General features: G+C 48.1%; 9 protein-coding genes across 9 annotated transcripts; 6 read left to right on the top strand and 3 right to left on the bottom strand.

Moving 5' to 3' along the window:
* Window positions 1–376: 376 nt before the first annotated feature.
* On the bottom strand, window positions 377–2,751 carry EV420DRAFT_1009996 (FAD-binding domain-containing protein). Its single transcript, XM_060465306.1, has 8 exons — window positions 2,326–2,751; window positions 2,255–2,269; window positions 2,093–2,200; window positions 1,690–2,038; window positions 1,579–1,641; window positions 1,010–1,517; window positions 799–949; window positions 377–750 (listed from the first exon to the last, which is right to left on the bottom strand). The coding sequence occupies exons 1-8, from the start codon at window positions 2,599–2,601 to the stop codon at window positions 532–534; spliced, it is 1,689 nt and encodes a 562-aa protein (XP_060325055.1). The 5' UTR covers window positions 2,602–2,751; the 3' UTR covers window positions 377–531.
* Window positions 2,752–3,404: 653 nt separating this feature from the next.
* Window positions 3,405–5,936, top strand: EV420DRAFT_1722912 (microtubule associated protein; the record flags this gene model as incomplete). Its single annotated transcript, XM_060479784.1, has 5 exons — window positions 3,405–3,845; window positions 3,894–4,106; window positions 4,156–4,855; window positions 4,907–5,151; window positions 5,211–5,936. The coding sequence occupies exons 1-5, from the start codon at window positions 3,480–3,482 to the stop codon at window positions 5,934–5,936; spliced, it is 2,250 nt and encodes a 749-aa protein (XP_060325054.1). The 5' UTR covers window positions 3,405–3,479.
* Window positions 5,937–6,250: 314 nt separating this feature from the next.
* EV420DRAFT_1722906 (cell division control protein 4) lies at window positions 6,251–7,982 on the top strand (the record flags this gene model as incomplete). Its single annotated transcript, XM_060479783.1, has 4 exons — window positions 6,251–6,356; window positions 6,445–6,782; window positions 6,835–7,009; window positions 7,065–7,982. The coding sequence occupies 4 exons, from the start codon at window positions 6,251–6,253 to the stop codon at window positions 7,568–7,570; spliced, it is 1,125 nt and encodes a 374-aa protein (XP_060325053.1). The 3' UTR covers window positions 7,571–7,982.
* Window positions 7,983–7,999: 17 nt separating this feature from the next.
* EV420DRAFT_1622797 (uncharacterized protein) lies at window positions 8,000–9,303 on the bottom strand (the record flags this gene model as incomplete). The annotated part of the gene is made up of 5 exons (XM_060475855.1): window positions 8,000–8,311; window positions 8,362–8,471; window positions 8,798–8,932; window positions 8,984–9,147; window positions 9,272–9,303. The coding sequence occupies 5 exons, from the start codon at window positions 9,301–9,303 to the stop codon at window positions 8,000–8,002; spliced, it is 753 nt and encodes a 250-aa protein (XP_060325052.1).
* Window positions 9,304–9,638: 335 nt separating this feature from the next.
* On the top strand, window positions 9,639–10,958 carry EV420DRAFT_1575036 (uncharacterized protein). The gene is made up of 3 exons (XM_060474449.1): window positions 9,639–9,765; window positions 9,830–10,744; window positions 10,804–10,958. Exons 2-3 carry the CDS (start codon window positions 9,976–9,978, stop codon window positions 10,929–10,931), a joined length of 897 nt encoding a protein of 298 aa, XP_060325051.1. The 5' UTR covers window positions 9,639–9,765; window positions 9,830–9,975; the 3' UTR covers window positions 10,932–10,958.
* Window positions 10,959–11,111: 153 nt separating this feature from the next.
* EV420DRAFT_1648959 (uncharacterized protein) lies at window positions 11,112–12,422 on the top strand (the record flags this gene model as incomplete). Its single annotated transcript, XM_060478232.1, has 3 exons — window positions 11,112–11,273; window positions 11,324–11,417; window positions 11,476–12,422. 3 exons carry the CDS (start codon window positions 11,112–11,114, stop codon window positions 12,420–12,422), a joined length of 1,203 nt encoding a protein of 400 aa, XP_060325050.1.
* An 854-nt stretch (window positions 12,423–13,276) lies between these two features.
* Window positions 13,277–17,742, top strand: EV420DRAFT_1575030 (uncharacterized protein). The gene is made up of 13 exons (XM_060474448.1): window positions 13,277–13,615; window positions 13,669–13,764; window positions 13,826–14,337; window positions 14,390–15,298; window positions 15,321–15,801; window positions 15,827–16,035; window positions 16,097–16,236; window positions 16,289–16,667; window positions 16,806–16,927; window positions 16,983–17,105; window positions 17,201–17,306; window positions 17,361–17,527; window positions 17,559–17,742. The coding sequence occupies exons 1-13, from the start codon at window positions 13,309–13,311 to the stop codon at window positions 17,566–17,568; spliced, it is 3,561 nt and encodes a 1,186-aa protein (XP_060325049.1). The 5' UTR covers window positions 13,277–13,308; the 3' UTR covers window positions 17,569–17,742.
* An 817-nt stretch (window positions 17,743–18,559) lies between these two features.
* On the top strand, window positions 18,560–21,666 carry EV420DRAFT_1009817 (Cu-oxidase-domain-containing protein). The gene is made up of 20 exons (XM_060465305.1): window positions 18,560–19,003; window positions 19,056–19,077; window positions 19,131–19,197; window positions 19,251–19,283; window positions 19,346–19,494; window positions 19,545–19,569; window positions 19,617–19,644; window positions 19,698–19,747; window positions 19,797–19,873; window positions 19,930–20,095; window positions 20,147–20,230; window positions 20,285–20,332; window positions 20,382–20,412; window positions 20,467–20,603; window positions 20,656–20,867; window positions 20,920–20,939; window positions 20,998–21,014; window positions 21,076–21,199; window positions 21,249–21,491; window positions 21,551–21,666. The coding sequence occupies exons 1-19, from the start codon at window positions 18,838–18,840 to the stop codon at window positions 21,407–21,409; spliced, it is 1,617 nt and encodes a 538-aa protein (XP_060325048.1). The 5' UTR covers window positions 18,560–18,837; the 3' UTR covers window positions 21,410–21,491; window positions 21,551–21,666.
* Window positions 21,667–21,927: 261 nt separating this feature from the next.
* On the bottom strand, window positions 21,928–23,761 carry EV420DRAFT_1575026 (Mo25-like protein). The gene is made up of 6 exons (XM_060474447.1): window positions 23,556–23,761; window positions 23,445–23,505; window positions 23,069–23,381; window positions 22,673–23,015; window positions 22,513–22,618; window positions 21,928–22,457 (listed from the first exon to the last, which is right to left on the bottom strand). Exons 1-6 carry the CDS (start codon window positions 23,664–23,666, stop codon window positions 22,402–22,404), a joined length of 990 nt encoding a protein of 329 aa, XP_060325047.1. The 5' UTR covers window positions 23,667–23,761; the 3' UTR covers window positions 21,928–22,401.
* Between the last annotated feature and the right edge of the window lie 1,687 nt (window positions 23,762–25,448).

Raw genomic sequence — 25,448 nt, 5'->3', positions numbered from 1 at the left:
TTCGCCTTGCATTTTCCGGATGAAATTTCAGTGTCACTTCCATCCATCCTTCGGATCCCAATAAGTCTTCGCTATGTGCTTCTCCAACTACAGGGATTCCACCAGGTGCCATTTCTCCAGGCCCCAGAGGCCCTAAAATATGCTAACTACGGACAAGGGTTTCAAATTTTGGGTCTGAAATATGCTATCTACGGACAAAGATTTCGCTTTTTTTGGGCCTAAAATATGCTAAAATCCGGACAAACCTTGGCGGGAGCTTCCCGGGGCCTATCTGTGGGCAAAGTCATATCCCGCGACCTTGCGTTTTGCGAATTTGTTGGCAAAATTTCTGGTAGTAGCATTGCGTCTTCAGTAAGCCCAAGAGGAAAACAGTATTCTGTGATATTTCCATTATAAAGGATACCCGGGCAACACAGAGAAGGTTTTAGAGACCCGACATCAGTGAGCTCGCTTCAGTCTACCCTGCAAAGTCCGTCTTTGTCCCATTTATCGCTGCCAACTCCTGCAGCCACGATAAACAGGTCCTTTGGATCATACCTCCTCTTGATATCTTCCAGGCGCGGATAATTGGGTCCGAAGAACGTAGGTTTTGAAGTCTTCCTCCAAAGAATCGGCTTCATTGGAGTACGCGGCCCCAGATATTCCAGCGATTTGTTCGAGGATAGGCAGCTGGGTGTCCTTAAACGTGTTCTGAATCGAAGAAATATTTGGCAGCGATGTGGAGTCTTCCCAAACGTTAGCAAGGATAACCTGAAAAGGAGATTAGATCTTGTTTGAAATACAGACAGTTGTTCGTACATGTGTCTTTGCTGTTCGCCATGCGGGATGAATAGCAGAGTCAATATGTGCATTTTCTGATACCTTGCCTGTGATGTATTCCAAGTGAGTACAAAGAACGCCTTGTGCAACTATGTGGTTCCTACCTCCCGCAACTAGGTGACCAAGGACACTTGGTCCACCATAAAGTTTATCAGAATGGTGTTATCGACAGATACCGAAGGTGACTTACGCATCAGCCCCAGCATCAAAAAGCTGGGTATACACTTGGCCGACGATACCAGGATGATCACGATACGCACTGGCTGGGATTAGTCTTGAACCTAGCACACCGTTCTCGCCAACTACGTCGTCGGCTGCGGTAACCCCATCGTTTATATTAAGCTCATCGAGCTGCTGCGAAACAATCTGCCCAAACTCCTGAGCGTCATCTAGGAATGGCTTCAAAGCAGCGGCAGCGTCAACAGGGGAGACTCTGGGGAAAAAGGAAGTGAAAGCAAGCGTAGTATATGGATCAGCCGTGGCATTTTTGTAGACATAGAAATATTGGCCCATATGTAGGTCGTCCCAATCGAAGATATGCTTGGCGTGCGACGCCATGATTGAGCCAATTGCCGCAGTGTCGTTAACGACCATCCATACGAGCGAATATGTAGCATTGAATGTTGGGAAAGTGCGGAATGTGGCCGACACGACAACACCCCATGATCCTGCACCGCCTCCTCGTAATGCCCAGAACACTGGTAGGAAGTTCAAAGATATCAGAAAGTTGGTAAGTCTAGAAAGAACTGGGACACTGACGATCGGCGTTCTCTTTCTCGTTCACTTTCAGACATGTTGAGTTAGCAGTCACGACTTCGAACTCTGTAATTCTCGTTAGTAACAGATTCACAGAGAAGAATTGATGCTTACCGAGGACGTTATCTGAAGCCAGGCCCAGCAGGGGCGAGAGCGCTGAATGGCCGCCTCCCTGAACGTAGCCGCCAGCAGCAACGACAGTCGCCGCAACACCACCTACGAAGATCTTTCCTTGTTCCTTAGCTGCCTGGTACAAAGTGTTCAAGGGGACTCCACTGCCAACAGTGACAGCCGATCCTTCGTTATACCCGCCGACAGTAAAGTTTTCAGCAAAAGTGATATTTTGAAACTTGTGCGTAGAAATAAGAAGCGAACTGCGTGCAGTAGAGCGTCCCAGATAGTCGTGGCCAGATGCTTTAACCGCCAATCGAAGGTTGTGAGTACTTGAAAAAGCGATGCCAATCTTTATTTAAATCAGTTCTTGCCGGTCGTTCGACAACAAAGGTCATTCCATTACCTGCACGTCCTCGATAGACTCCGCTAGAATAGCGTAAATGGGAACATTGCCCTGACCACAAACTGTCGAATTCCTCTCGCATATAGACGGAGGGATGGATTCGTAATCCTGGAGAAAGACGAAATTATTATGAATTCGTTTGGCGCGTCATGAAAAGCTCACTTGTTCCCAATTGACCTGCCAAAGCGTCACAATGTTTAGCGGGGTAGTTTGATGGCAGATAAATATCGTACCTGATTCATGGCTCCAGGTATATCGGCGCGAAAAGCCGCGCTGGTCCATTCCGCGTCAGTGCAGCCGCCATGCATATTGCAAAACTGGGCTGATGGGACCGCTTTGACAAGTCTTCCAGAGACAGAAGAATTCAGATTCTTCCATTCTTCATCAGACGGAAAGCTTGGGTCTCCAGGAACCGTTCGACAATAGTGGGCACCGGCGAACGACACGCAGAGTAAGAGTACGACACATGCACAACCGAGTTGTTTGAGTAGGAAAGCGAGTCCCGCCATGACGAGGAACTCTGAAGATAGGTTCTCCCTTTTATACCCACAAACTGAAGGTGATAGTCAATTCTACCCTTAACAGCATGACGAGTAGGGCACTGCCTTGACGGCTCTTGAAGGCCGTCGAGCTGTTTTAGTTACCATAAAAGTCGGTAAATTTACATCAATACAGTTGTAATAATCCACGAGTTCAATCCGCAATTGAATTTCGGTAACTTTAAGATGCGCAAACTCGGCGAATCGCGGCGTGCCGAGTGTTTCGGAAGTTGGAGGTTTAGGTGCAAGGAGTTGGGGGAGCATCAGATGAACAACAGACTGCCAGTCCGGTAAATAGGCTTTGGGTGTAACTCATTGGAGTCACTGTATATAAAACCTAGTAGACTGCCCGTCTTATTGAGGGCGAATAATATCATGTGGATGCAATTCCAACTGCAGTACACGTACGTAAGTTGTTCTTAACCGGTGCATACCCGGCGTCGCAAGAAACATACAGCTAAGCAAAATCGAATCTGGCTTCCCAGTGACCTAGAGTCTTGGAGAATATCGATTAACCCTCTTGATGAAAATCAGAAGAATGATAGAGTTTTTGCGTAAAAGTAATGTTAAGCCTGTACCAAAGCGAGTTCAACATAACAGGGCAGGCAAAGTGAGGAGCATTGAAGATAGATCGCTTTTCGTGGCCTTCGGAAGTACGGAGGCTCGGCTCCTCGGCTTATCCTTGAAGTTGCATCCGTTAAGCTGACTAATCATACCATCACGTGATGTTCGACGCGACTTTGGAATTGGAAATTATTCATTTGTTGACCAGTCACCCTCATTACTGCCGTACAGTCCTCCGCCGCCATTCACGAGCAGCTCGGCTGCCAGTAATCTACACAACCGATATGGCGCTCCCCCTTCTTACATCCTTGCTGAATTCTCTGCATTCCCACTTGCAAGCTCAAACCCAACTATTACCAACACTTCATGCTCAGCTTGGTCTCCCTCCAACGGCACTAGAAGAAGAGCTTCTCGCAATACAAGAGAACTTGATGAAAAGCGTTGAAAATCAGATTGAATCGCGTCGGAAAGAAGTCGAGATGTGGACTGAGAAGTGTGAGGTGGTGGAAGAGAATTGTTCTTGCTATACAAAGGCACTGGGTGGAAATATCAAGTCCACGGGTAGTAGTATCGGAGAGCTAAGGAAAGAGAAGGCTCTTCCGAGACGGTATGAGATGCTTTCTGAAGCATCAAGAGAAACTACGGCAGGTGTGTGGCTCCACTGTGCTTCAATGACTCTCCGCTCAACTTGACCATAGCTGTATCATGCCAAACTCGAACAATTGACAACACTTACGAATCGTATTAATGTTCTGGCTCTCACGCTGGGCCACGATTTCTTTGCCTACGACATCATAGAAGCCACTGGGTTTTCTGGGTCAGACGACGCAGATCCTATGGCAAATCGCGACGTTACGCCAGAAAGGTTCTCCAGGCTCGAGAAAGAACTCGTTCGTGGAAAATCAGAAGTTGTGAGTTTTGAGACCCCTCGTCGTTGTCTATTTCTTATCGTTCCTGCAGTCAAAGCGCCTGTCTCAACTATCCGCTACATTCGTCCAGATTGACTGGCTGTACACTGAACTTGGGATGCCACCATTAGCGGTCGAGGAGCCACCGTCGGCATTCTCGACACCTCCTATGCCGTCTCTCTCCCTCTCACGCGCCGCTGCTTCGTTAGGAAGTAGTTGCATGGATCCATTCGCTATGTCGACGCCAACGCCAGCTTCGCGAAATCAGTCTCTTATATACCACCGTGAGGAGATGTCAGATGCAGATTATCGCCGTATCTTTGCTCATTTCGTGGCCAAGGTTGAAGAGGCTGAAGATGAAGGACTATCTGAATGTCAGGGAGTGCCAATAGGGCTGGAAAAAGTTGATCCAACCCCTGGTCTACTCAAGTGGGCAGAGAACCTTCGAACATCCTTAGAAGAAACTAAACGCCGACGAGAGGCTCACATTCAAGCCATGTTTGATGAGCTTGAAGGTCTTTGGAATCGACTGGGTGTCTCCGATGCGGATATGGACGCCTTTGTAGAAGCACACCGTGGAAGTACGGAGGATACCGTTAGGGAATACGAAGAAGAGCTGGAGAGGATGTTGGAGATAAAGAGAGAACAAATGGGCTCTTTTGTAGCAAGCGCAAGACAAGAAATCACGAAACTTTGGGATGATCTGCTGGTTGGGGAAGAAGAGAGAGCTGATTTTGCTCCATTTGCTGACGGTGAGTACTTCTACAACCTTCTGTTTCATTTTTGTTGAATCTCTGTGATAGATGAATGCACCGAAGAACTTCTGACGATACATGAAGAAGAAATCAAACGACTAAAAGAAGAGAAACGAATGAAGGCGCCTCTTTTGGCCAGTATCAAGAAGTATTTCGAGATCTGTGAGGAGGAAAAGGAGCTAGCGGCGGCCGCGTCTGATCAGTCACGTCTATTTGGACGAGGTGCGCGCGATCCAGGCAGACTCCTCCGAGAAGAGAAGATGAGAAAGAGAGTATCCAAGGAGAAACCGCGAGTACGTTCTTCTCCGGGTCATGACGTTACGTACTTCATTGATATTTCTGTCTATCTCAGCTCGAACGAGACCTTATCGCCTCTATACCTACATGGGAACAGGAAGCTGGCCGTCCGTTCCTAGTCTACGGCGAACCGATCTTGCAAGCCCTGATGGCCACTGTCAGCAACGCCGAGCAGGAGAACAAACGAAAACCTCCCCGAGCCGGGTCTGTTCCCCCACGAGCTACAACGCCTGTTAATCATTCATATGCACCGGCGAAGAGTGGCGTTGTAACTCCAGCAGTGCGACCGGCAGGAACAAGCGCGCAATGCGTGCCCAGTAAACGAATAAAGCTCAGCGACTCCGAGTCGACGGGACCACAGCGAGCTCCCTTCGGCATGTCTCGGGCAGGGAACGGTGTAGGAAGACCAGCGTCGCCCTCGAAGATACCTGGATCCAAATATCAGACGCCAACATCACTACCTCGACCAATAGCAATGCCTGTACCGAAGCCTGGTACACAGCATCATGCCCTGGGGCATGGTCGTGTCCCAAGTAGCGGAATATTGTATGGTGGTGTTGGTGGATATGGACCTGCTGGCATACGGAGTGCGAGTGTCGTGTCGTCATATAATGTGACGAGACTCGTGAGCAGCGGGACTGCTGGGCTGGCGAAGAAGGCCTCGAGGGCCAAACGGGAAAGCTTCAAGCCGCGACCGAGTGTGGATATGACTGACGTTGGCCATGGTCCAACGCGATGGACCGGGCTTACAGCTAGTGTCAGGGAGGAAGATGAGTATTGAGTAATAATTTCTTTCTCATTGTATGTTCGTCATGATATCTGCCCTTTATTTGCCGGTGACTTATTGCATCTGTTCTCACACTTCAATTTTCTTCATGATATATGTTTGTATTATATGAATAATAACAGGAACACTACTTGTCCACTTCGCCTCCGAGATCACTACTACTGTGTCGGGTAATTTGTGCAATTTAGCATTCAGCACCTGTCCTCGCAAGGATTATACCCCATGTTCGGGTTCAATAAGTAACTTGATGTGAAGTTCAGGGATTTGGATTTTTCGGCCCGGCTGACACGTAATTTTGTTCTTCTACCATGGCGACAGGTAGTGGTTTGTGGGTCCAAGAATCTGAGCTCCAACACAGATGTTTTCCCGCACATGGATCATCGGTTGTGACATGCTTAACCTTCTCCCGTGGCCGTATTATAACTGCCTCAGACGATCATTCTATTCACGTGTAATTGCCCTGCGTCTGGCGATCTACTTCGGTCGCTTGACGGGCATGAAGGGGGTGTCTGGGCGCTGGCTGCAACTGAGGATACCCTCGTCAGCGGGTCTACGGACCGTACGGTGAGGATTTGGGACCTGGCTACTGGTCGCTGTACGCACGTTTTTGGCGGTCATAGCAGCACTGTACGATGCCTCACCATTGTCAAACCGGAGTGGGTAGACGTGGAACAAGAGTCTGGATCCGTGTCAAAGGAGAAGTGGCCTGACCGATCTGTCATTGTCACTGGAAGCAGAGATCACTCTTTGAGGGTTTGGACACTTCCGAAGCCAGGCGAAGATGAGTACCACTGCTACGGCTCGGAGGATGCGGACCCAGATACCGAGGATGAAGTTTGTGTAAGTCTTCCGGACGATATCCCGTTATGCTATGTTATAATTTCACCATCAGGACGCCGAAAAGAATCCATACCATAGGCTACATCTTGAAGGTCATGATGAGGCCATACGAGCATTAGCAGCCTGGGGACGTACTGTAGTTTCAGGAAGCTATGACTACAGTGTCCGTGTCTGGGATATAGTCACTGGACAATGCAAATTCGTTCTGACTGGCCACACTGGCAAAGGTTCATCCTTCTATGCTTCATTCATTATTCACTATGCCCATAACGCATTCCACAGTGTACAGTGTCGTTATGGACCCAGCGCGCAACCAAGCGTACTCGAGTTCCATGGATGGAATGGTTCGTGTGTGGAATCTACACACCGGGCAATGCCAACGCACCTTGGTAGGACATACCTCGCTGGTCGGTCTTTTAGGAATATCGCCTTCCTATCTGGTGTCTGGTGCCGCTGATGCGACGCTACGTGTCTGGGACCCGGACACGGGCGAGTTGAAGCGTACTTTTTCCGCTCACGCGGGAGCCATCACCTGCTTCCAGCATGATGAGTTCAAGGTTTTCAGCGGTTCTGATAGTGCACTAAAGTTGTGGAACATTGGCGACGGTACTATTGTAAGAGAGTTCAAGTTGTCGACGGGTGTTATGGATACGCTACTATGGAAGGTGATGTTTGACGACCGGTGGTGTGTTGCCGCAAGCAAGAGGAACGGTACCACATTGCTCGATGTATGGGATTTTGGAAGCCCCGACGATGACGGTATAGAGGTGCCTCCGAAAGGGACTTAGGTGAAGAAGGCGAAAAGGGAAGGGGTCTCGTGGTTCAGTAGGCCCGAGCGCCACTACAGGCAGTCTCTTTCTTCATGCCTGGTCGTGACCCGTTCTTTTTTGGCTAGGTTCCATGGTTTTTGGACCGCATTCACGCATCCCGCGACTTATACGTGAAATACTGTGGACCTTATTCAGCGTGTTGCGTTTAACACATCCTCGAACTGAGTGCACTAGTGTATCGATGAAGATGTAGCTGCATGCCAAGGCCGGTGCACTGAAAGACCCATGCACAGAGGGCGTGACGATATTGGGGGTCTCCTCGGCTACTCGTGTTGACAGAAGTATCAAATACAGTATCTATTATCTATGACTTGCAATGAGACTGTTATACAGATCCACGCCGGGTAACATACACAAGTTTGTCAAAAGGCGATATGATGAGAAAACTCAAGGTACTCGGATGGCAGCAGTCATACAGTGACTGAAAAGCTCCATCAACGAGCCATCTTCAGCAAGAATACCCATGCGCTCGACCCGTTCACGTAAGTCTTCTTCCTCCCGAAGAACATTTTCCACATATTCAGCAGCACCTGACATATGTGCGATGTGACAACAAGCAGCATGAATAGCTAGATATTCAGGGCTGGGTAGAGGCAGAGTTTGAGGATTGGGCGTAGTGAAGGTGACAACACGACTTGGAAGACGTCTCAGTGTCCCTGGGGAAGTGGACACAACGACATATGTATTTGGTTGGTCGTTCTAGGTGGTGTCATGAGAATTATTGCAGCCAAGAAATTCGAGATAAATACCACAGCTTGGAGCCACAAAGCCAACTTGTCGAAGTAGTCACGAAGGCCACTGCATAATGTGAGGATGTTCTCCAATCGATGAATTCCAGTACCGTCAAGTTCATCTATTTCTATACCAAACATACGCATCATATTCCATACAGAGGCCACCCATTCGTGCTAATAAAGTGGTTACGAGCTATATATATGAACCCAGGAAACACACTTACTGTGTCAGAGGAGGTTTCAATATCCTCGCCTAAATCCGAATTGAGACCTTCCTGAGGGGTCCTGAGTCACAGGTCTGATTCTGGGCAAGACTCGGAAGTGTGGAGAAATTCTTGTCAAAATACTCGAGATCATACATGTCGGTTTTGAGCATGCAGTGAAACCCGTCACGAAAAAGAGCCTACGCGCTCTTGAGTACAAAGGGATAGATGAAAGCCTCCTAATAGACTTATCGCTTTCTTTGCCGTGCAATGATTCAGGGATGCCTGTTGGAGAAGGTTTTGATAGAACTCCGGCACATCATCGACATCTGGAGGAGATGAATGTTGCGACGAAGCAAGGGTTCTCCCTTTTACACTTTTGACTACAATGAAGTTGAAATACTGGGTGCGGAAGCATTGCACAGACGACTTACATATGCGAAGCAAGCGCTGGATGTAGTGGTTGCTTAACGCAAGTAAATTCTCGTCACTGCTACTTCTGTTGATGGTATATACCATACGATCTCTGCCAGCAGTAGTGGGAGCCTCTATAAGAGTGTATCCCAGCACACGAGCGCAGAGAAGTACAGGAGGATGTCTTGCATGAGGGAGAGGAACGAGATTGGCACGAGACTCGAGGCTCAGGCAAAGGTTAAATGCAGCGTGGATATTAGCTTCAAGAAAGGGATTCTGTTGAGGTAGAGGTCGAGGGTCAAAGTCACTTGGTTGTTGTTGGGATTTGGCAATCCGGCATCATGCCGAAGTTGCTTATTAAGGTAGAAGTCTTAGGAAAAGCATGGAAAGTTCTAGTAAAAGTACATTTAGTATAAAAGTAGGCACTTTAGGGTAGATCCTCATGCGTTTGCAGAGCTCAGCCAAGCCCAATACTATTGACTTGCCACCGCACATGTGACACTGGGAACGAACTGATACCCCGTTTTCCAACAGTTGTGGTAGAGACATACAAGTGGAAGGATCCCCAACCACTACAGTCTAAGTTATGTAAGGAGATTTTCCGCGATCATGATCAGCATTCGGCCCGGCGGCACGCCGTGCGACATCCTTTTCTTCAATCAATCTAATTTTCCAGTTTTCAGTGACACTATCATTGGGCTCGCCGTAGTAAGCCTAATATCAGACAAACGGCGATGAAGAGGAAGTACTTTGGCTACGGATAGGCAGATACACTGTTGGCGTCGGGCAAGCCGGAGTCAAGGTGAAGCAATATCAGTCTCTTACACTCACTTACAATTGAAGTGAATTGAATGCTACATACACAGGACAAGACTCCGTGAGAAGCTATCAAGCACAAGAGCTGCTACAAGATGAGGTACACAGTGCACATTAAGAACGGAAAGGCGGCGATACATTTACCTGAATGAGACACTGTCTCTGCCAATTTTAAACTTGCTCCCACACTTTCACCATGGCTACATTCCCTCCGGAGCTCGTGGAAATAATTGTTCATGAAATATGGCATTCTACAATGCCCTCTATCATTCGACAGTCCTTCATGACGACTTGCCCACGAATCAATCGAACGTGGAAAGCCGTTTACGCTCCTATTGCTTCCCAGGACATCTACATCCCCAGCCTTGCATACATATACTACCTATGCGATATAGCCGGACGCCAGAAATCCATCATCTACCATGATTTCATCCCCCGACTTACTCGTACCATCACCTGCTTCGTCGATCTCCGAAGAAATGTGGAGGAAAGTGCCGCAGCAAAAGAAGTCTACGCTCTTCTTATGTGGCTACCTAATGACGTTGGCCTCAGAGCTCTTTTTCCACAAGTTCCCTATATATCTTTTGAGCTCAACTGGATTGGTGATGGACGGATGGAGGAGATACGTGGTCTTCCCATCCTCATTCGCTACGACCGATACCTATCCCCATGCTGCAATAATGCAGGTGAAGACGGGTATCTGCGACTGGACGTGCATATATTCATTCTAGACCTGGACCCTTCCTCAAGCTTGCGTAGTTGCCATTGGCGTCTCATCCTATTAGCATTGCACAATGTTGGTTTGAAATTTCCGAGGACCTTCAGTGGATGCGATAATTCGTATTATCAGAGAATGTCTTGTGGCCGCATCCTATATCTCTATCAAACCAAGTTCTTACCTGAGCTCCAAGGTGATACGGGAGATATCAATCGGTGCTTATGGATGGCTTCCAAACGACCCCACGGTGCGAGGGTGATTACCTCTTCCGTCTAATGATTTATCTAACATTATCCATTATTTTAGGATTGAGATTACTTGCCGCCCCACGTTTTTACTGGAAATATAAGCAGTCGCAGTGGTCTTTACCCGTTGCATATTCATACTACTACCGTATAGTAGGTCGAGGCTCTCGAATTACTATTGGAATGTAACTTGGAAGCCATTGGCATTGTCCAGGCTGAGACGCTGGAAAACTGGAAAACGTATTTGAAACCCCGGGCCGTCGGCACGTCGGCATTCGTTTGAGAAACGGGACTCTTCCCTAGTTCCTTCCTTCACTACTACCGTCATCCCACAATCTTTTGCATGCATTAAACCTCACGCTCATTACCATGCCCACTTCTACGCTCACTGATTTTGTATCTACTCATGCCGTCCTGCTCAAGGTCACTCTTGGCTGCCTGGCCGGGCCTCTTCTAGTCCTTCTATCACTTGCGTTATGGTACATGACCCGAACATCTATCTCACGAGGGCGTACTGTCTCTGACATTGAGGTGTGTCACAGAATATCTCTCGCCTTTAATGATTGTACAGAGAGATGTAGGTGAATGTCAAAGAATCAACATCTTGCGCATCCGACATCTTTCCGACACCCACCGACTCCTTAAAATCGTACCCTTCATTGTATTTCGGTCCTGGTGCTGCCTTTTCTCATCCGAATCCTTCGCCTCCTCCTTCCTTTGTCCTTATGGCAAGCCGCGGATGAAATCGTCTGTCCTTACCCGCGACCGCGCTCGAATTTCTCGTCTTCACAAGCCGGCACTTCAGAATCATACAGCCCAACGGACAATCTTGCTCGACCGCCGCCTGCCCCTCCGCTCTATGCCGATGTCATTGTTCCGTACAATCACCAAGTCGCTCTTTGCGGCGGGTCGAACTCTGTGGCGTACGGGTATCGACAACCGGATTGTGTGGATTATGCCCGTCCTCGAGCAAGACGGAACGCACGGCCTGCAACGACCATCCCACCGCTTCTCATCGTCAAGAAAGGATCAAATACGGGTCTTTCTTCGCGTCGCGCCAGCAAACCCGATGGGATGTCAGCATTGTCGCCATCTGTCAAGCGAAAAGAAACGACCGCACAACCAAGCACTCTTAACTCAGAAATCCCCAGTTCCATTCTTCCCTTCGTTGACAAGGACCTTCCTCCGGTTCCATTACTTTTTGTGGATGAACAATCTGCTCTGCCTTCTGTCAGCATTACAGAATTGTCGTCCCGTTCTGATGTGCAAAAGCAAGAGTCTACGTGTCGTCCTCTTTCGGGAGTGCCGAAATTCCGGTCTATAATTCCTTTCGTCGACGAGGAGAATCTTTTGTCACATCCTCTACTTTCTGTTGGCGCTAACACCGCCAGGACAAGACATCTGAGTATGGAGATCGTCAGATCGTCATTACGAACTGCAGGAAAGGAAAATACGCCCCCTCTGAATATCGTAATATCGAAGCGAACATCCACGCCACCTCTTTCTGTAACCAAGAAGAAGAAGAATCCTGCGACTGGAACGATGACCTTGTGCGATGTTACCAATACGAAGAAGAGCTGGGAGGTGTTTAGGGCTCGTGGTGCTATACGGAAGGAACTTGGTCTCCCTTGTCTTATTAGGAATGACGGCGAAGAGATCCTGGGTACGATTTTGGAATGATTCTTTTTGGGTCGGACGAGTCTTGGTCTATCTTTATGGGGATTGCATTTCTTTCGCGTCGGTGCATCTTAGCACTGATGCTACTGGTGCTCGCTCGCCCGGGCTCATGCTTTAGCTTTGCTTTCGAAGTGCGTACTTGTCTTCTAGGGGTGTCAATACTTATTGCATCTTCCTTTCAATTGATGTGATATGCACTCAGTAGTTGACTAAGCTTGGTCGGCGTCTCTACCCGCTTGACACAACTGGTCGACAGGATGGCCTTGTTGTGGACAGAGCCGTAGTAATCTCTCGGATGTCCATCATGGCCCGTTTCACCTGAATATGTCTATGTAGGAAGTAGTACTTGAAGGTGGCGCCGTTGTTCAGCATACGATTACTGGCAACGAAAGACTTCTCAACGTCCTGGAGCGAATGTCTAGGCCGCATTTTATCCTGTATGAGATATTTGAGTGGCTGTTAGTCTCTAGACCGTGTACATAAGTATCTACAGTAAGAATGTGGTAATTTTAACCAAAACGTATATATGCCTATTCTCAACAAGATTCCTAAATGGTAAGTAAGGTGACTGTCTCTCTTGAGAAGATTAGTGTATATTAGCGCATACATTGCAAACGAAGTTTGATAAACGTCCTACTACTGGCACTTGACTGGCACGCCATGCGCAGCCGAATCAGAAAATTCGATGATTGATTAGAAGTATTTAATTTATTGCTGTAGATAATTTGAGAGATTTAACACTGTATGTCTTTCCAGAAGGTCACGTCGTGTAATAAGGTGATGATTCATTGATGGATTAAGAACGCTGGGGTGGGGATGGAGCGCACGTGTCAATGACGTAACCAATATACCCCTTCAATGCGACCACACCTTAGACCCTCATGCATCGATGAGTAGCCGTCGTTCCTCCCATTCCACTCGAACGCGTACCTCGTCCATTGCACGACCACCATCCTGGAGGACACTCTCTTTAAGCAAAGGAACAGCAGCAGCTAGAGTCAGCTTGATACACGCCGAGCCGGAACGGGGGCACGGAGCCTTTGGTTCAGCTATTGACGGCCTACCGTCTTCTCCAAAAAGAAACGCAAGACTGTCTAGAGATATCGGGGCAGACGTTGCTGGCCCCAGCGGACTGAGCTACGAACAGAAGAACTCGCTGAGTACGCCACAGGAAAGCAATACAGAGGAGATGAAAGGTGTGTTTCATGCAGGCAAGGTAGTAATTTTCAGATATTGAGTTATTTGGTAGCGACAGTGCCTACGAACTCTGTTACATCAATACCAAGCACGAGTACGACGGTCACGCCGCCAATAGTGTCAGGGAATGACCAGACGCCGCCTCCAGGTATGTGCTTGTCTGCGGCTGTGCTAAACACGGCTAATCCTTCTACCTTCGAATTTGCTAGCTGTATCGGTAGAGAAAGATACCCCAACATCGACACCGGGTACGAATCCAGATGCTCGACTAGAAGACACGCCGGAACCGCATGCCCGGAACGACGATACGCCTCCTGAGGTAATAACTACGGTTCCGGCACCTGCGCAGTCCGTCGGTACTATCCCATTCCCAACTAAACCTTCCTCTCCACCTCGAACTTCCTGGTTTGGTTCCTTGGGACGCTCCCGGGGACGAGAAAAAGCGAAAGAAAGTCGGGTTTTTGTGGAGAGCAGCTTACGGGAGGCGAGCTCGGGAATCGATGAGGATACTGTTATGCGTGATTCGAGCCATGAGGAGCCGCAAAATTGTGATGTGAAGGATGCGCTAGAGCCTCCGAAGACTGGAGAAGATAAGCCTCAGCCACTGACTGTACCAGAGGTGGAACCATCAACGGTCACGACACCTTCTCTGCCTCAGCCAACGCCATCACAGCCGGTCGATACACCTACCACTTCGCGTCGATCGTGGTTTGGTGCGCCTGTGTCGGCTTCGCCTCCATCTGCATCCTTCTATTCCATCATCAATCGACGAGGATGTTCCTGCATTGTCTACTTCGCCTCTACGCAGCCCTGAAAGTACCCCCAAGAGGCCTAGAGTGGAGAGCGTCAGCGATGGTAAACGCGCTCGACTCGATTCACTAAATCCCTCAAGTAGCAGATTTACCATCAGTATTCCTCTCCTGGGAAGGCCAAAAGTACCTTTAGAGGAAGCAATGGCTAGCGCTCCCGCAGTCATGGATTCCCATCCACAGAGCGACGAGTCAAATGGAACAGATACCGAAAGTACGATCACTGCTGACACTGATATTACCATGACCGCGACTACTCCAGAAACTACGATAGCCACAAATGAGGAGTCACCGGAGAAAGCGCCCATGGTCGAGATAGTCAAGGAGGAGATTGTGGTCAAGGCTAGCGGAACGGAAGAAGTAGGGAACCGAACGTCTTGGTGGGATTATGTTGGATGGGGTGGGAGTGTGCGTTCAACAGCTGTACCCGTACAGACAGAAGAAGCGTCGTCGACTGTAGACACCGTTCCTGCGGAGGAAACTCCGCCAGTACCCACGACCGACACTTCACCTGTCGTTGAAGCACCGATGCCGCAAGATACAACACCGATAGAAGAGTCTGTGACAGAAGAAGCTCGTAAACTCAAGCCCTCTTCGTCCTCTCTCTTTTCGTCAGATACTCGGGCATCGTGGTACACGCCATGGGCGTGGTATTACTATTCTACTACAACCGAATCTGCATCTACGGGCATGACACCCAGTGAGATGGTTAAAGAGGAAGCTCTGGCAAGAGATAGTGTGGAGTCCACGGAGGTAGTTATGACAGATGCTGATGATGGCAAGAAAGAAATCCGAGAGGAAGAGGTTAATCCTATAACTTCCACAATCACCACAAATCGCTCAGGATGGGCAGCCTTTTTTCTCCTCTGCTGCGTCTGCGAGACTGGGAGCCAAGCGGATAGAAGACGTCAAGCCGAGTGGAGAGATGGAGGTTATGGATATTGATGAAGATGATTCTCCTAGTAACTCCGAGGCGAAGCAAGAGGACGTGCAGAAATCGGGTCTGGCTGATAAATCCAATGTAGGATCACCACCATCTTCTCCGACGCGGACAAAGGGCAAGGATGGGGAGTCCAAGCGGGAGATTCCACAACTCATTATCTCGGAGGATGTCAAGTCCAAGGCGGCGAAACGCAAGTCATCTGGCTCGCGCCCTCCTTCTGTGTCGTCATCCAAGCCTCCTTCGACGAAGTCTGGTGCCAGTACCCCACCCACGGCGTCTAAGAAGACATCCGGCGCAACGACTCCGCCCAAGAAGCCTGTCGCACCACGTACGCCGCCTCCACCGAATTTGGTACTGCCTTCGTGGCGAGACACCTTCCATTCGGCACCTCGTAATGTCATTCCTGTTTCCCCGCAATCATCAAGTAGGCTTGGTAGAACAGTCAGATTCCTCCTTAGGGGGTAGCACCGATGGAGGAAAAGGGAAGGAAAGGGATACAGGTGCAGATGTGGGTATTGGCTTGCCGAGAGCTTGGGATGTCCTTCAGGGGCAGACGTCACCTTCAGACGCTGGTATGGGAGATGTGCTGAGAGGTTGTAAACGCGTTGTTGTCATTGGCATTCATGGATGGTTTCCCGGTGCTATCATGCGAACTGTCCTTGGGGAGGTGGGTCTATACATCTTCTCCTCCCTCCGAATCGAGGGTTATCTTATGTTTGTTTCGTTAGCCCACAGGTACTTCTCCCAAGTTTGTTTCGATGACCCTTCAAGCACTCGACGAGTTTCAAGCTCGGCATGACGTGAAGCTTGAGAAGGTGACAGGAATTCCGTTGGAAGGGGAGGGAACGATCGGTGGTAGAGTTGACAAGTGAGTCAAATACTTTTTCGATAGAAATGTTCTGACGATTCCCTCTAACAAGATTATACACTTCGCTGACGAGCAACGCAGAATGGATGAATGACCTGCACGAATGCGATGCCCTCATAGTTTCTACGCATTCTCAGGGCTCCGTGGTATCAACTCACTTGTTGGATCGTCTGTTAAGAGAGGGGCATCTTGTCGCTTCGTTCACGCCCGGCGAGCAGGAACCGTTGTCTCCCGGCGTCGAGCCGGGTCTTGTGGCAGGCAGGAAGAAGCAAAGAATTTGCTGCCTTGCTCTTTGTGGTATCCATTTGGGACCCCTGCGCTACCTTAGTACTAGCTCTCTCTTCCAGCCATACTTCCAGTATTTCGAGAGCGAGGCGGCACGGGAATTATTTGAGTTCCAGGTATGGTGTAGCGCATTTATGATTGTGTATGTACCTCAACTGTTCACCCTGTAGAACACGGAAAGCGACGTATCGAAGGCGTATATCTCCGCCCTACGGAATGTTGTGGGTCATGGCGTCAGTGTCTTCCGTGATCTTGTTTTCCTCCTGGCTGACCCAGGCTCTCAGACTAAAGTGGTTTACATCGCTTCACTGAACGACCAAGTTGTCCCTCTGTACTCAGGCTTGTTCACAAACGTCAAACATCCGCTGATCTTGAGAGCAGTCTACATTGATGGTGATGCGTATCAGTACGCAGTATTCGGGTCCTCGGCAAATCCTTATGCTAATTTTTTATATTCATAGCTCATCGGATTTTCTGTCGAATCTTCTCGTTTTACTCCTTCGGATCCTGAATACCGGTTTATCTGATTCGGGACTGATTGCTCACTTGTCAGAAGCTACAGCAGGCTCTCTAAATGGCGTAGGGTCACTCGACGGCGTATGAGGAGGTGGGAACGTATGCGTGAGTATTCTTATCTATACCGGTCGCGACGTGTTTCGTGACCATACTGTGTATACAGCCTTGCCGTAAACTATCTCTTCCTGGCTGATGACGGTACCGATACCAACCAAGTTGAGCTGAAACTGGACGACTTCAATGCAGCAACAGAGCAGAATGATTATGAGGTCCGTCTTTTTCCTGTCCTTGTGCTAAGTGGTTGCTGATCAGCGTACGCGTAGATCCCATGGTCCCTCAGAGATCTTATTGCAGATCCCTCTGTCCAACGATTGTTCGAGGGAGAGTTTCTGAGTCTGAGAGATGCATTCAAGGAGTGGCACCCCAAGACGACAATTTTGAGGGACGTCAAGAGGAAGTTGGCTCCAATTACGAGGATGAAGGGAAGTATGTCAGGCGCACCCTACTACGCAGGGTAACAGTAAACTCTGAAGGTTGTACACATGATTTTTTTTTCGCATCGGGGATGGTTCAAGTGGGAGTCATTGTATAAACAGGTCATATTATCGCATGCAAACGCATACTATTTATGTACGTATAGAAGAAGTTTATATATACAGGATTCTAATTATCAGTTTGGAATCTGGGTTTCGTCATTCCTTACAAGGCAACACTGGTGGTTTCCGTTCAAGACGCTGGGTATCCCTGGTGGGGTACGGGTAACTCGGGATCCAACTACCGAGACAATTCCCATATGCGTGGGTTGGACTTCCCTCTTCCATACCCATCGAAACTAAGTGTGTCCTCCAGTTCGTTTGAGTTTCCTGCCAGTGGAACGCCGTGAATCCCGCATAAATTTGGTCTTTGCTTCAGTTTTGCTTATTTATACCACCTTTAAAAAGACGGCTTCTTACCTGACGTGCTTCTTCTTCCGTTCCCGATACCTTCATTCCCCACTCGAGTTGCAAAGCTCTTTACCTCTTCCAGCAGGTGAAATGTCTACTACGATATCATTCCGAAAGGCCGATGGCCTTGGCAGTGATGGCGATGGGGAGGGCCTGGTCGATGATAGGATCCCTGCTCGATACCAAGGATTCTTGGCGTGGAATGCATTCCTATTGGCGACCGACTGGGGAAAACATTAGGGACTTTTCAACGTCATGACATTCCTTCATGCAATTGGGTGTCCACAGGCATGCTGGATATAGGCCTGTTCAAATGGGGCAGCAGTGGCGTGAGCAAGCTGTTTAATATTCTATGTTGTTCTACGTTACTGACCTATTCAGAGCTCCAGGTCGCGTCATGATTTTTTAGTTTTAAAAATCCATGAAGAGCGCATGTGTCAATCAGAACATCCCTAGTCGACACCCTCAATCTGGACGGGACCGATACTACAAGCTCTTCACCTCAAATTTTAGGCTGATCCGGCCCGGGACTAGAACGTTTCAACAAATTACTACCACTCACGCGATCAATCGATCATTGGCTGCATCCATGAAGGGTTCTTCCTTGGAGTATTTGCCACCAGCGATATCATATTCTGCTCCATTTCCCGCTCACGATGGTGGGAGGCAGCATCCAATTCCTACTCGACCGGGTGAATATGTCGTGGTACAGTTAGTGCTTTAGTCACTCACATATCCCACAGCATTCGGACCCGGGCATAATGCCTCACCTGTGTTTTCGCAAACGGGATGTGAATTCACCAAAAGTCAGATGGTATAAATATTCGAGTGGTCGTCTAAGCATATTCAGCTCAACATGCTTTCTTTGCTCGCATCGTTTGCTATCCTTTCGCTGTTGCGACCTCATCCTGCGGCTGCTGTTGTCGTTGAGCCAAGGGCAGGCAAGCCTGCCAATAGTCGCTTGAAGGAGTTCACTATTGACCTCGTTAACAACGCTTTGGCGCCTGATGGCCATCTCAGAAGTGAGAGGAATCACTGTTCGCCGGTACAGCTAACGTTTTCAATTTCCACTAGGCACGATCGTCGCCAATGGAACGTAAGTTGAGCCGATTCACTTAAATTTCTGAGGTTAACCCATGTCGCTGGCAGATATCCTGGACCCCCGATGTTGGTTAACAAGAACGATCTTTTGTCCATCACACTCAACAATGACTTGGTTGGTTCTTCAGTATTTTTCTGAGTATTCTGAATGCTCATGTAAAGTTTTAGGTTGATACTTCCATGCGAGTGTCCACTTCTCTGGTCAGTATGCATTTCAATAATTTTTTTGGCATCTCATAAAAGTTCATTCGCCTGCAAAATAGGACTTGGATGGAATCTTCTACACCACAGAGAACTTGTGGAATGAAGGCAGTCCTTTTGTCACTACTTGCCCTCTTGCACCCGGTAACAGTTTCACGTACACTGTTGACCTCAGTGAATTCGGTCAGACGGGGACATACTGGTATCACAGGTAAGTGCCGTGATTTGAGTCAAAGTTGTGTATTGATCCCTTCCATATAGTCAACTAAGTCTTCAGTATATCGATGTACGTCTTTTATTTCTGAGTTGCTCATTTCCTGATCCATCCCGCAGGGATTCCGGGGCCCATTGATCATTTATGGTTTTTCTTCTTCCTTTCCTCTTCTTCTTTGCGGACTAAAACTAGCAATCCAGATCCGCATGACCCCTTGGCCCATTTATATGATGTTGACGATGAGTCAACGGTAGAGACCCCATTTCCCGGTATTTCACCGTCCTAATACGCCGTCTTAGATCATCCAACTCGGCGACTGGTGGCACAACAGCACCTTGCCTATGTTCGAGCAATTCGCCGCCACCGGTATTATTCCGTATGTTTCATTTCCTTCTGTACCAGATTTAGCTCTGAGTGCACTTTTTTTGCTAGAGTATCTGATTCTGGCACTGTAAATGGTGTTGGACGATACAACGGAGGTCCAGAGGTTGATTGGTCTGTTATTAACGTCAAGTTTGGCAAGCGATATCGATTCCGTATCATCAATGAGTCGGCACGGAATGTCTTTACATTCTCGATCGATAACCACACCATGACGGTCAGTTGCATCTCATACGTTAAATGAGCGAATGTACTCACTTCGATACAGGTCATTGAAGCTGATGGCCAGGAACTGCAGCCCTCGGTTGTTGACAGCATCGAAATGTTGGCAGGGCAGCGGTATTCTGTGGTGGTAAGTATTAGTGCTGGTAATCGTTTTGTGCAGGCTGAATATTGCTGTAACCAGGTCAAAGCTGACCAACGAATTGGCAATTACTGGGTCAATGCGCCCTATGTAAGTTTTCCAAGAATTAATCTCGCCCTTGAGCTACATCCCTCCCCAGGTCGGTGGAAGTCCCGCCAGAAACTTGAATCGTGAGTGATTTTTTTTTTTCGTTTCGAGCGGTCACGATTCACCATTAATTCTAGAGAACGCTACCTTATCCCGGGCTATTTTGCGGTACCAGGGAGCTCAGAAAGTTGATCCTACAACCCCCATGACTTTGGGTCCTGTCGATGGCACTCCAATGATCGAGGGCAATCTCCGTCCCCTCAATCCAGAACCTGTGTGTTTTAGCTTCCCTCTATCTTTGGCCGCGTTATAAGATTATTCCACAGGTACCTCCAGCGGACGTCAACATGACCCTCGAGTTCGTCGTCGTCGCCGGAAAAGCCATCTGGAACGTTAACGGAGTTTCGTATCTTCCACCGGCGGTACCCACCCTCATGAAAGTTCTCGATGGCGCCGTGGCTGAGGCCGACTTCAACGAGACGGAGAACACATTCGTTCTTCCCGCCAACTCTACCATCCAGATTGAGTTCCCAGCAAAGTAAGGATATTTCTCAATGCATACAAACCTGTCGCTAACACGACACGAATAGCGATGATGATGATGCACACCGTGAGCTGCTCGTCTCTTTCCTCGCTGCATGGCTTCTTACAATCCCACTTATCTATAGCTATTCATATGCACGGTGTACGTCGCGTTGCTTTAGCTGCCCGTGATCTAACAAATTCATTTTTTTTCTAATATCTAGATGAACTTCTGGGTTATCAAGTCTAACACCACCGAGGAGATCAATACTGTGGACCCTATCAAGCGCGACACCGTAGCCGCTGGTGCTGCTGGTAGCATCATCCGTTTCAGGACTGATAGGCCTGGCAAGTTTTGATTACTTATTTCGGGATGTCCTTGACGGATTGTACACAGGACCGTGGTTCTTCCATTGCCATATCTTCTGGCACATGCAAGCCGGGCTCGCCACTGTCATGTTGGCCGATCCCGCTGCTGCCGCGGAGAAGATCCATCCAGATGCTGCTTGGAATACCTTGTGCCCCACTTATGACGCTCTTCCGCCTGAACAGCAGTGATTATCAAGTCTAAGCATTGAAGCTGTAGGTTCATCAAGTTCATTACTAGTTTATATATGTGAATTGTTTCTTTGCGTTCTACGTGCGTTCTTTGGTTCCACTTTGGGTGACGGATATATATAACATCATTTGTGTTCCCAGAATATGGCTGCCAAAGACTTAAGGCGAGAGATGTTGTCGGTCTTACTGCTGGCGTGACTCGTCGTGCCGACTTCTAAGTCTTCTGCTTATTTCCTTCCGGGCTCATTAAGGATGGAAAGCCGCGCGTGATGAAAACATTTTGCTGGGGTGACAGACTTGACTTAATAATCTTTGAATTATCCCTGCTTTCTTTCGTCTTGATAGTAATTTCGAGTGGCGCAATTCTCCTCGGGGCACTATTTATACTCCTGGTGCAGGTCTATTTACTCACGTATATGGAGATCAGAATCATTGATGACACGTGAACTCTCTAAATGGGATATGAACGGCGTATTCTACGTGGTCGACTCAAGAAATTACCTTGGCATAAAGTTACCCGTGCGATGAATCAAGATGTACTGCGATTTTGTTCTCTTATGAACGCTTTCCCTGCACCTGTCCTTGGTGTACCGGCATGCGAGTTTACAACTCGTTTATTGCCTTTCAGATCAACCTAGTGTGCCACGGTAGTTGAATCAACATTATCTTCAAATGTTCCATGGGAGCCATGTGGCATAAAACGTTGGATTGATGGTACATATCTTGCGTGAGAAGGACAGGATGGTCTTTCTACATACCACGAAACGGCTGAGCAACAAGGTGAATATGCACTGAGGTAGATGTGTGTATGTAGAAAGGGATGGATGAACGTAAGACGAAATGTGAAAGCAGTATTCAAACAAATAAGTGAGTATTATTATAGAAAGTGCCAAAATATGAATTGATGCAGAGAACTTGGTGCGTGGAATGATCCATGCAGATGCATGGGGAGAGGTACAAACAAGAGTGATACGTTTCATGAACAAGAAACACTAGAGACCTTGTATCTGGACGATAAGGAATTGTTTCTCATCGCTGAATTGTTCATCTGAGGGGGGGAAGATGAGCACGCGTCAAGCGGCGAAAAGGCGAAGGTGACGTACCGTCTTTGTCATTGTGGAAATTCTTCAAGAACTGCAGAAGCTTATCCTTATTCCTCCGGAGTATCGACTCAATCTGAGGAGGCTTCTTGGGGTTCGCTACAAACACCTAGGCCACCATCGGTGTCAATATGTATGCCGGCAAGACCGGAAGGGCGCTCACCTTGAACACATGGAACGCCTCGAACTGTATGTTCTTGCTCTTGTCCCTGAGTAAATTCATCATCATCTTAAGGTTGGCCTCGTTGGCGATATACCGCGTCATGACATTGAAGTTGGCGCGATCAAGGAGAATCTCGCCGAGAAGTTTGAGAGACTGTCGTTTTGTGACATAGTTATTGGAGAGGATGAGAGTTGTAAAGGAGGAAAAGAAGCGATCGTAGTTCTTGTCGAGGTATTCCGCTACCATCGGCTTGTGCCGCGTCAGCGTCTCCTTGAGGTTAGCAAAGGCGTCACATGAAATGCCGAAAGTCGTGGTTTCAATGTAATGCGGGAAGTTGTAGAATCTAGACGGCGTAAGCTCACAGATACGGGATCGGCGATCAGCAAACCGACTCACTTATCCGAATAGAGAAGAATCTTGCAGAGTGCTTCGTGTCTCAACATCTCCTTTAAGATCATACCCGTATTGAGTGCAACGTCCTCGTTCTCGTATCCAGCGAGCGTCGCAAATAAAATCTCGTGCTTCCCTGATAGATACTCGACAGTAGGGTATCGCGAACCAATCTGACGTCGCAGGAGATTATTGAATATCTGGACAACGTCTTTTCGGGCTTCGAATTCGAATCGGGCGATGTTTTGTACAAGGTGCTGTAGGAGATCGGTATTATATGTTTCTTGTGCTAGTTGTGCAACCAGCTCTGGTAGTGGATCTGTCGTACGCAATAGATGTCCTTTATGAGTCGAGATACTGTCGAGAGCAGAAAGCAACTCACCACCATCACCGTACAGTATAGCCTTTATCTGCTGAAGATTCTTCGATACATCCTCGCTGGCCTAGATACAACCTCAGGAATCAGTCATAGAAATACGCAGGTATTACTGACCTTTCTCCGAGTATCACCTCCTGGGGCACTGGATTCAAGCCTTGGAATGGCATCGCGAAGGCCTCGTACAAGATCTGGCGGCGTCCGTGGCTTTGTTTTGAAAAAATTCATGGCAGCCGCCAGTGAATGAAGGAATGGAGACGACGGGAAAGGAAAGGTGGGGCGGAGAACGTCAGAGAGAAGGTGGAGGTACTAGTAATAGTGGCAGCAGTTGGAATTTCGTATTTCCGGACCGTGCCGGCCGCACTTTTCTTACAGCCTTAATTTCGGGCGAAAATAAAAAATAAAAACCCAAAATGGTAACGACGCTTGTGGAGCCTTTTTCTGCACCTGGCACTTCTCTACGGCCAAGTATCTGGATGAAAACAGCATAAATCTGAAGGCTGTAGCATCCTGTTTTAAAAAATCCATTGCATCGTGCCATGGAAGGGCTGCGATTGACCTTGCTGGTTGGAAGGTTGGATCGATGCCGTTTTTGGAATTGTCGCAATTTCTCATGTAAAGGCCTCAGATATCGTAGTCAAAGTGAAGTCTCCTTGCATAACGTTTGTTTACAAGCCAGAACACCTTCATATTGAACCTGCTTGCAGGCATTTCGGTGCACTTGAATGTGGTATTACCATTTTAGGATTTTATTTTATTTCCGGTCATCAAAAAGTGACAACCTTTCCGAAAAGGCTGTAATTGGGCTGCTGTCAACCGGTAACCCCTTGTTTCAAAAAACTAATTACACATCTTCCTCTTGTTCATAGCGGCACTGACAACTTCTACAGGCAACTTGCGGGAAAGAAGTACTTGACCTGGACCTCTTCAAGGTTTCTATTTTCCACTCCAATCGTGCCATCCATCATCTGATGATGGGTTCGATGTATCATTTCATCAATCTGATTCGCCTCGTCATACTGAATTCCGTTTACCATAATGTACTACGCGGACGATCGAAAACTAGTAGAACTTGACGACAGTTACTGTATACGAGTACTGCCATGCTGCCAAGGCCAAGTACTATATCCGGCGGATCCGCCGACGATGACTAGGATCCGTGGCGTGTACATGACCGTGGATGCTGTGGTGCTTGAAGTTCCTGGCAGGGATCGTCAAGTTACCACCTCCGCAGACTTAGGCCCCGAGTTATTAACTGCTAGCAATCGCCCTCATCTCTTCAGTGAAGACTTGAATCTTGCTACCGTCTTTGTGGGACTTCGATCTTCAGACACGAAAAAAAATTACACGCTGGGAAGGCAAGAAACTCCCATGTCCCTGCGAGCTAATAGTAGGTGGTCATCCAGACATTCTACGAGCCGTTCATGTATACGGCACCGATGGTTGTGGAATACAACAAAGAGCGGCCAAGAAATTGCTATTCTTCTCCTTCTCCTTCATTGGCGAAGCTTCGCCTCCTGCAGACCTCCTTCCCTAGAAGCTGTCGACCTGCGCACATTCATGTATTCCTAGAACTACACTAGCGTTCCTAAGATGATTCGTGCCAGCCGGTCGTCAATTTCCTCATAACATCCTCTGGCAAAAAGCTGGTGACGTAAGGCCCCCAGAAGCTCCCACCAAACATTGTCCGGCAAAAATCTCAAAATCGGTCCTCAAATATGCAACTTTTGGGGCTCAAAGTATGCTAACTCGGACAAAGGGAGTGTCGCTAGCAGTGCCAATCACATATTCACAACCCCAGCGTTTGACGTTCGTCTGAATTGAACTTGAAATCGGTATGTATGAGGCAACAAAATCCATTCACTCAGGCTCCGGACACGAGTTTCATGGCTGTGAGTACTATTTGATGAATTGGCCGAAGGTTCGAAAATTTGAAGCTTCACACTATTAGATGCGAGTCCTATGGACATCTATAAAGTGACTTGCCAGACAAGCTTCGTACGTACCTAG

Source organism: Desarmillaria tabescens (genome assembly GCF_030435595.1).
Source record: "Desarmillaria tabescens strain CCBAS 213 chromosome Unknown EV420scaffold_55, whole genome shotgun sequence".
NCBI classification, from domain to species: domain Eukaryota; kingdom Fungi; phylum Basidiomycota; class Agaricomycetes; order Agaricales; family Physalacriaceae; genus Desarmillaria; species Desarmillaria tabescens.
This window is presented reverse-complemented; position numbering and strand designations above follow the sequence as displayed.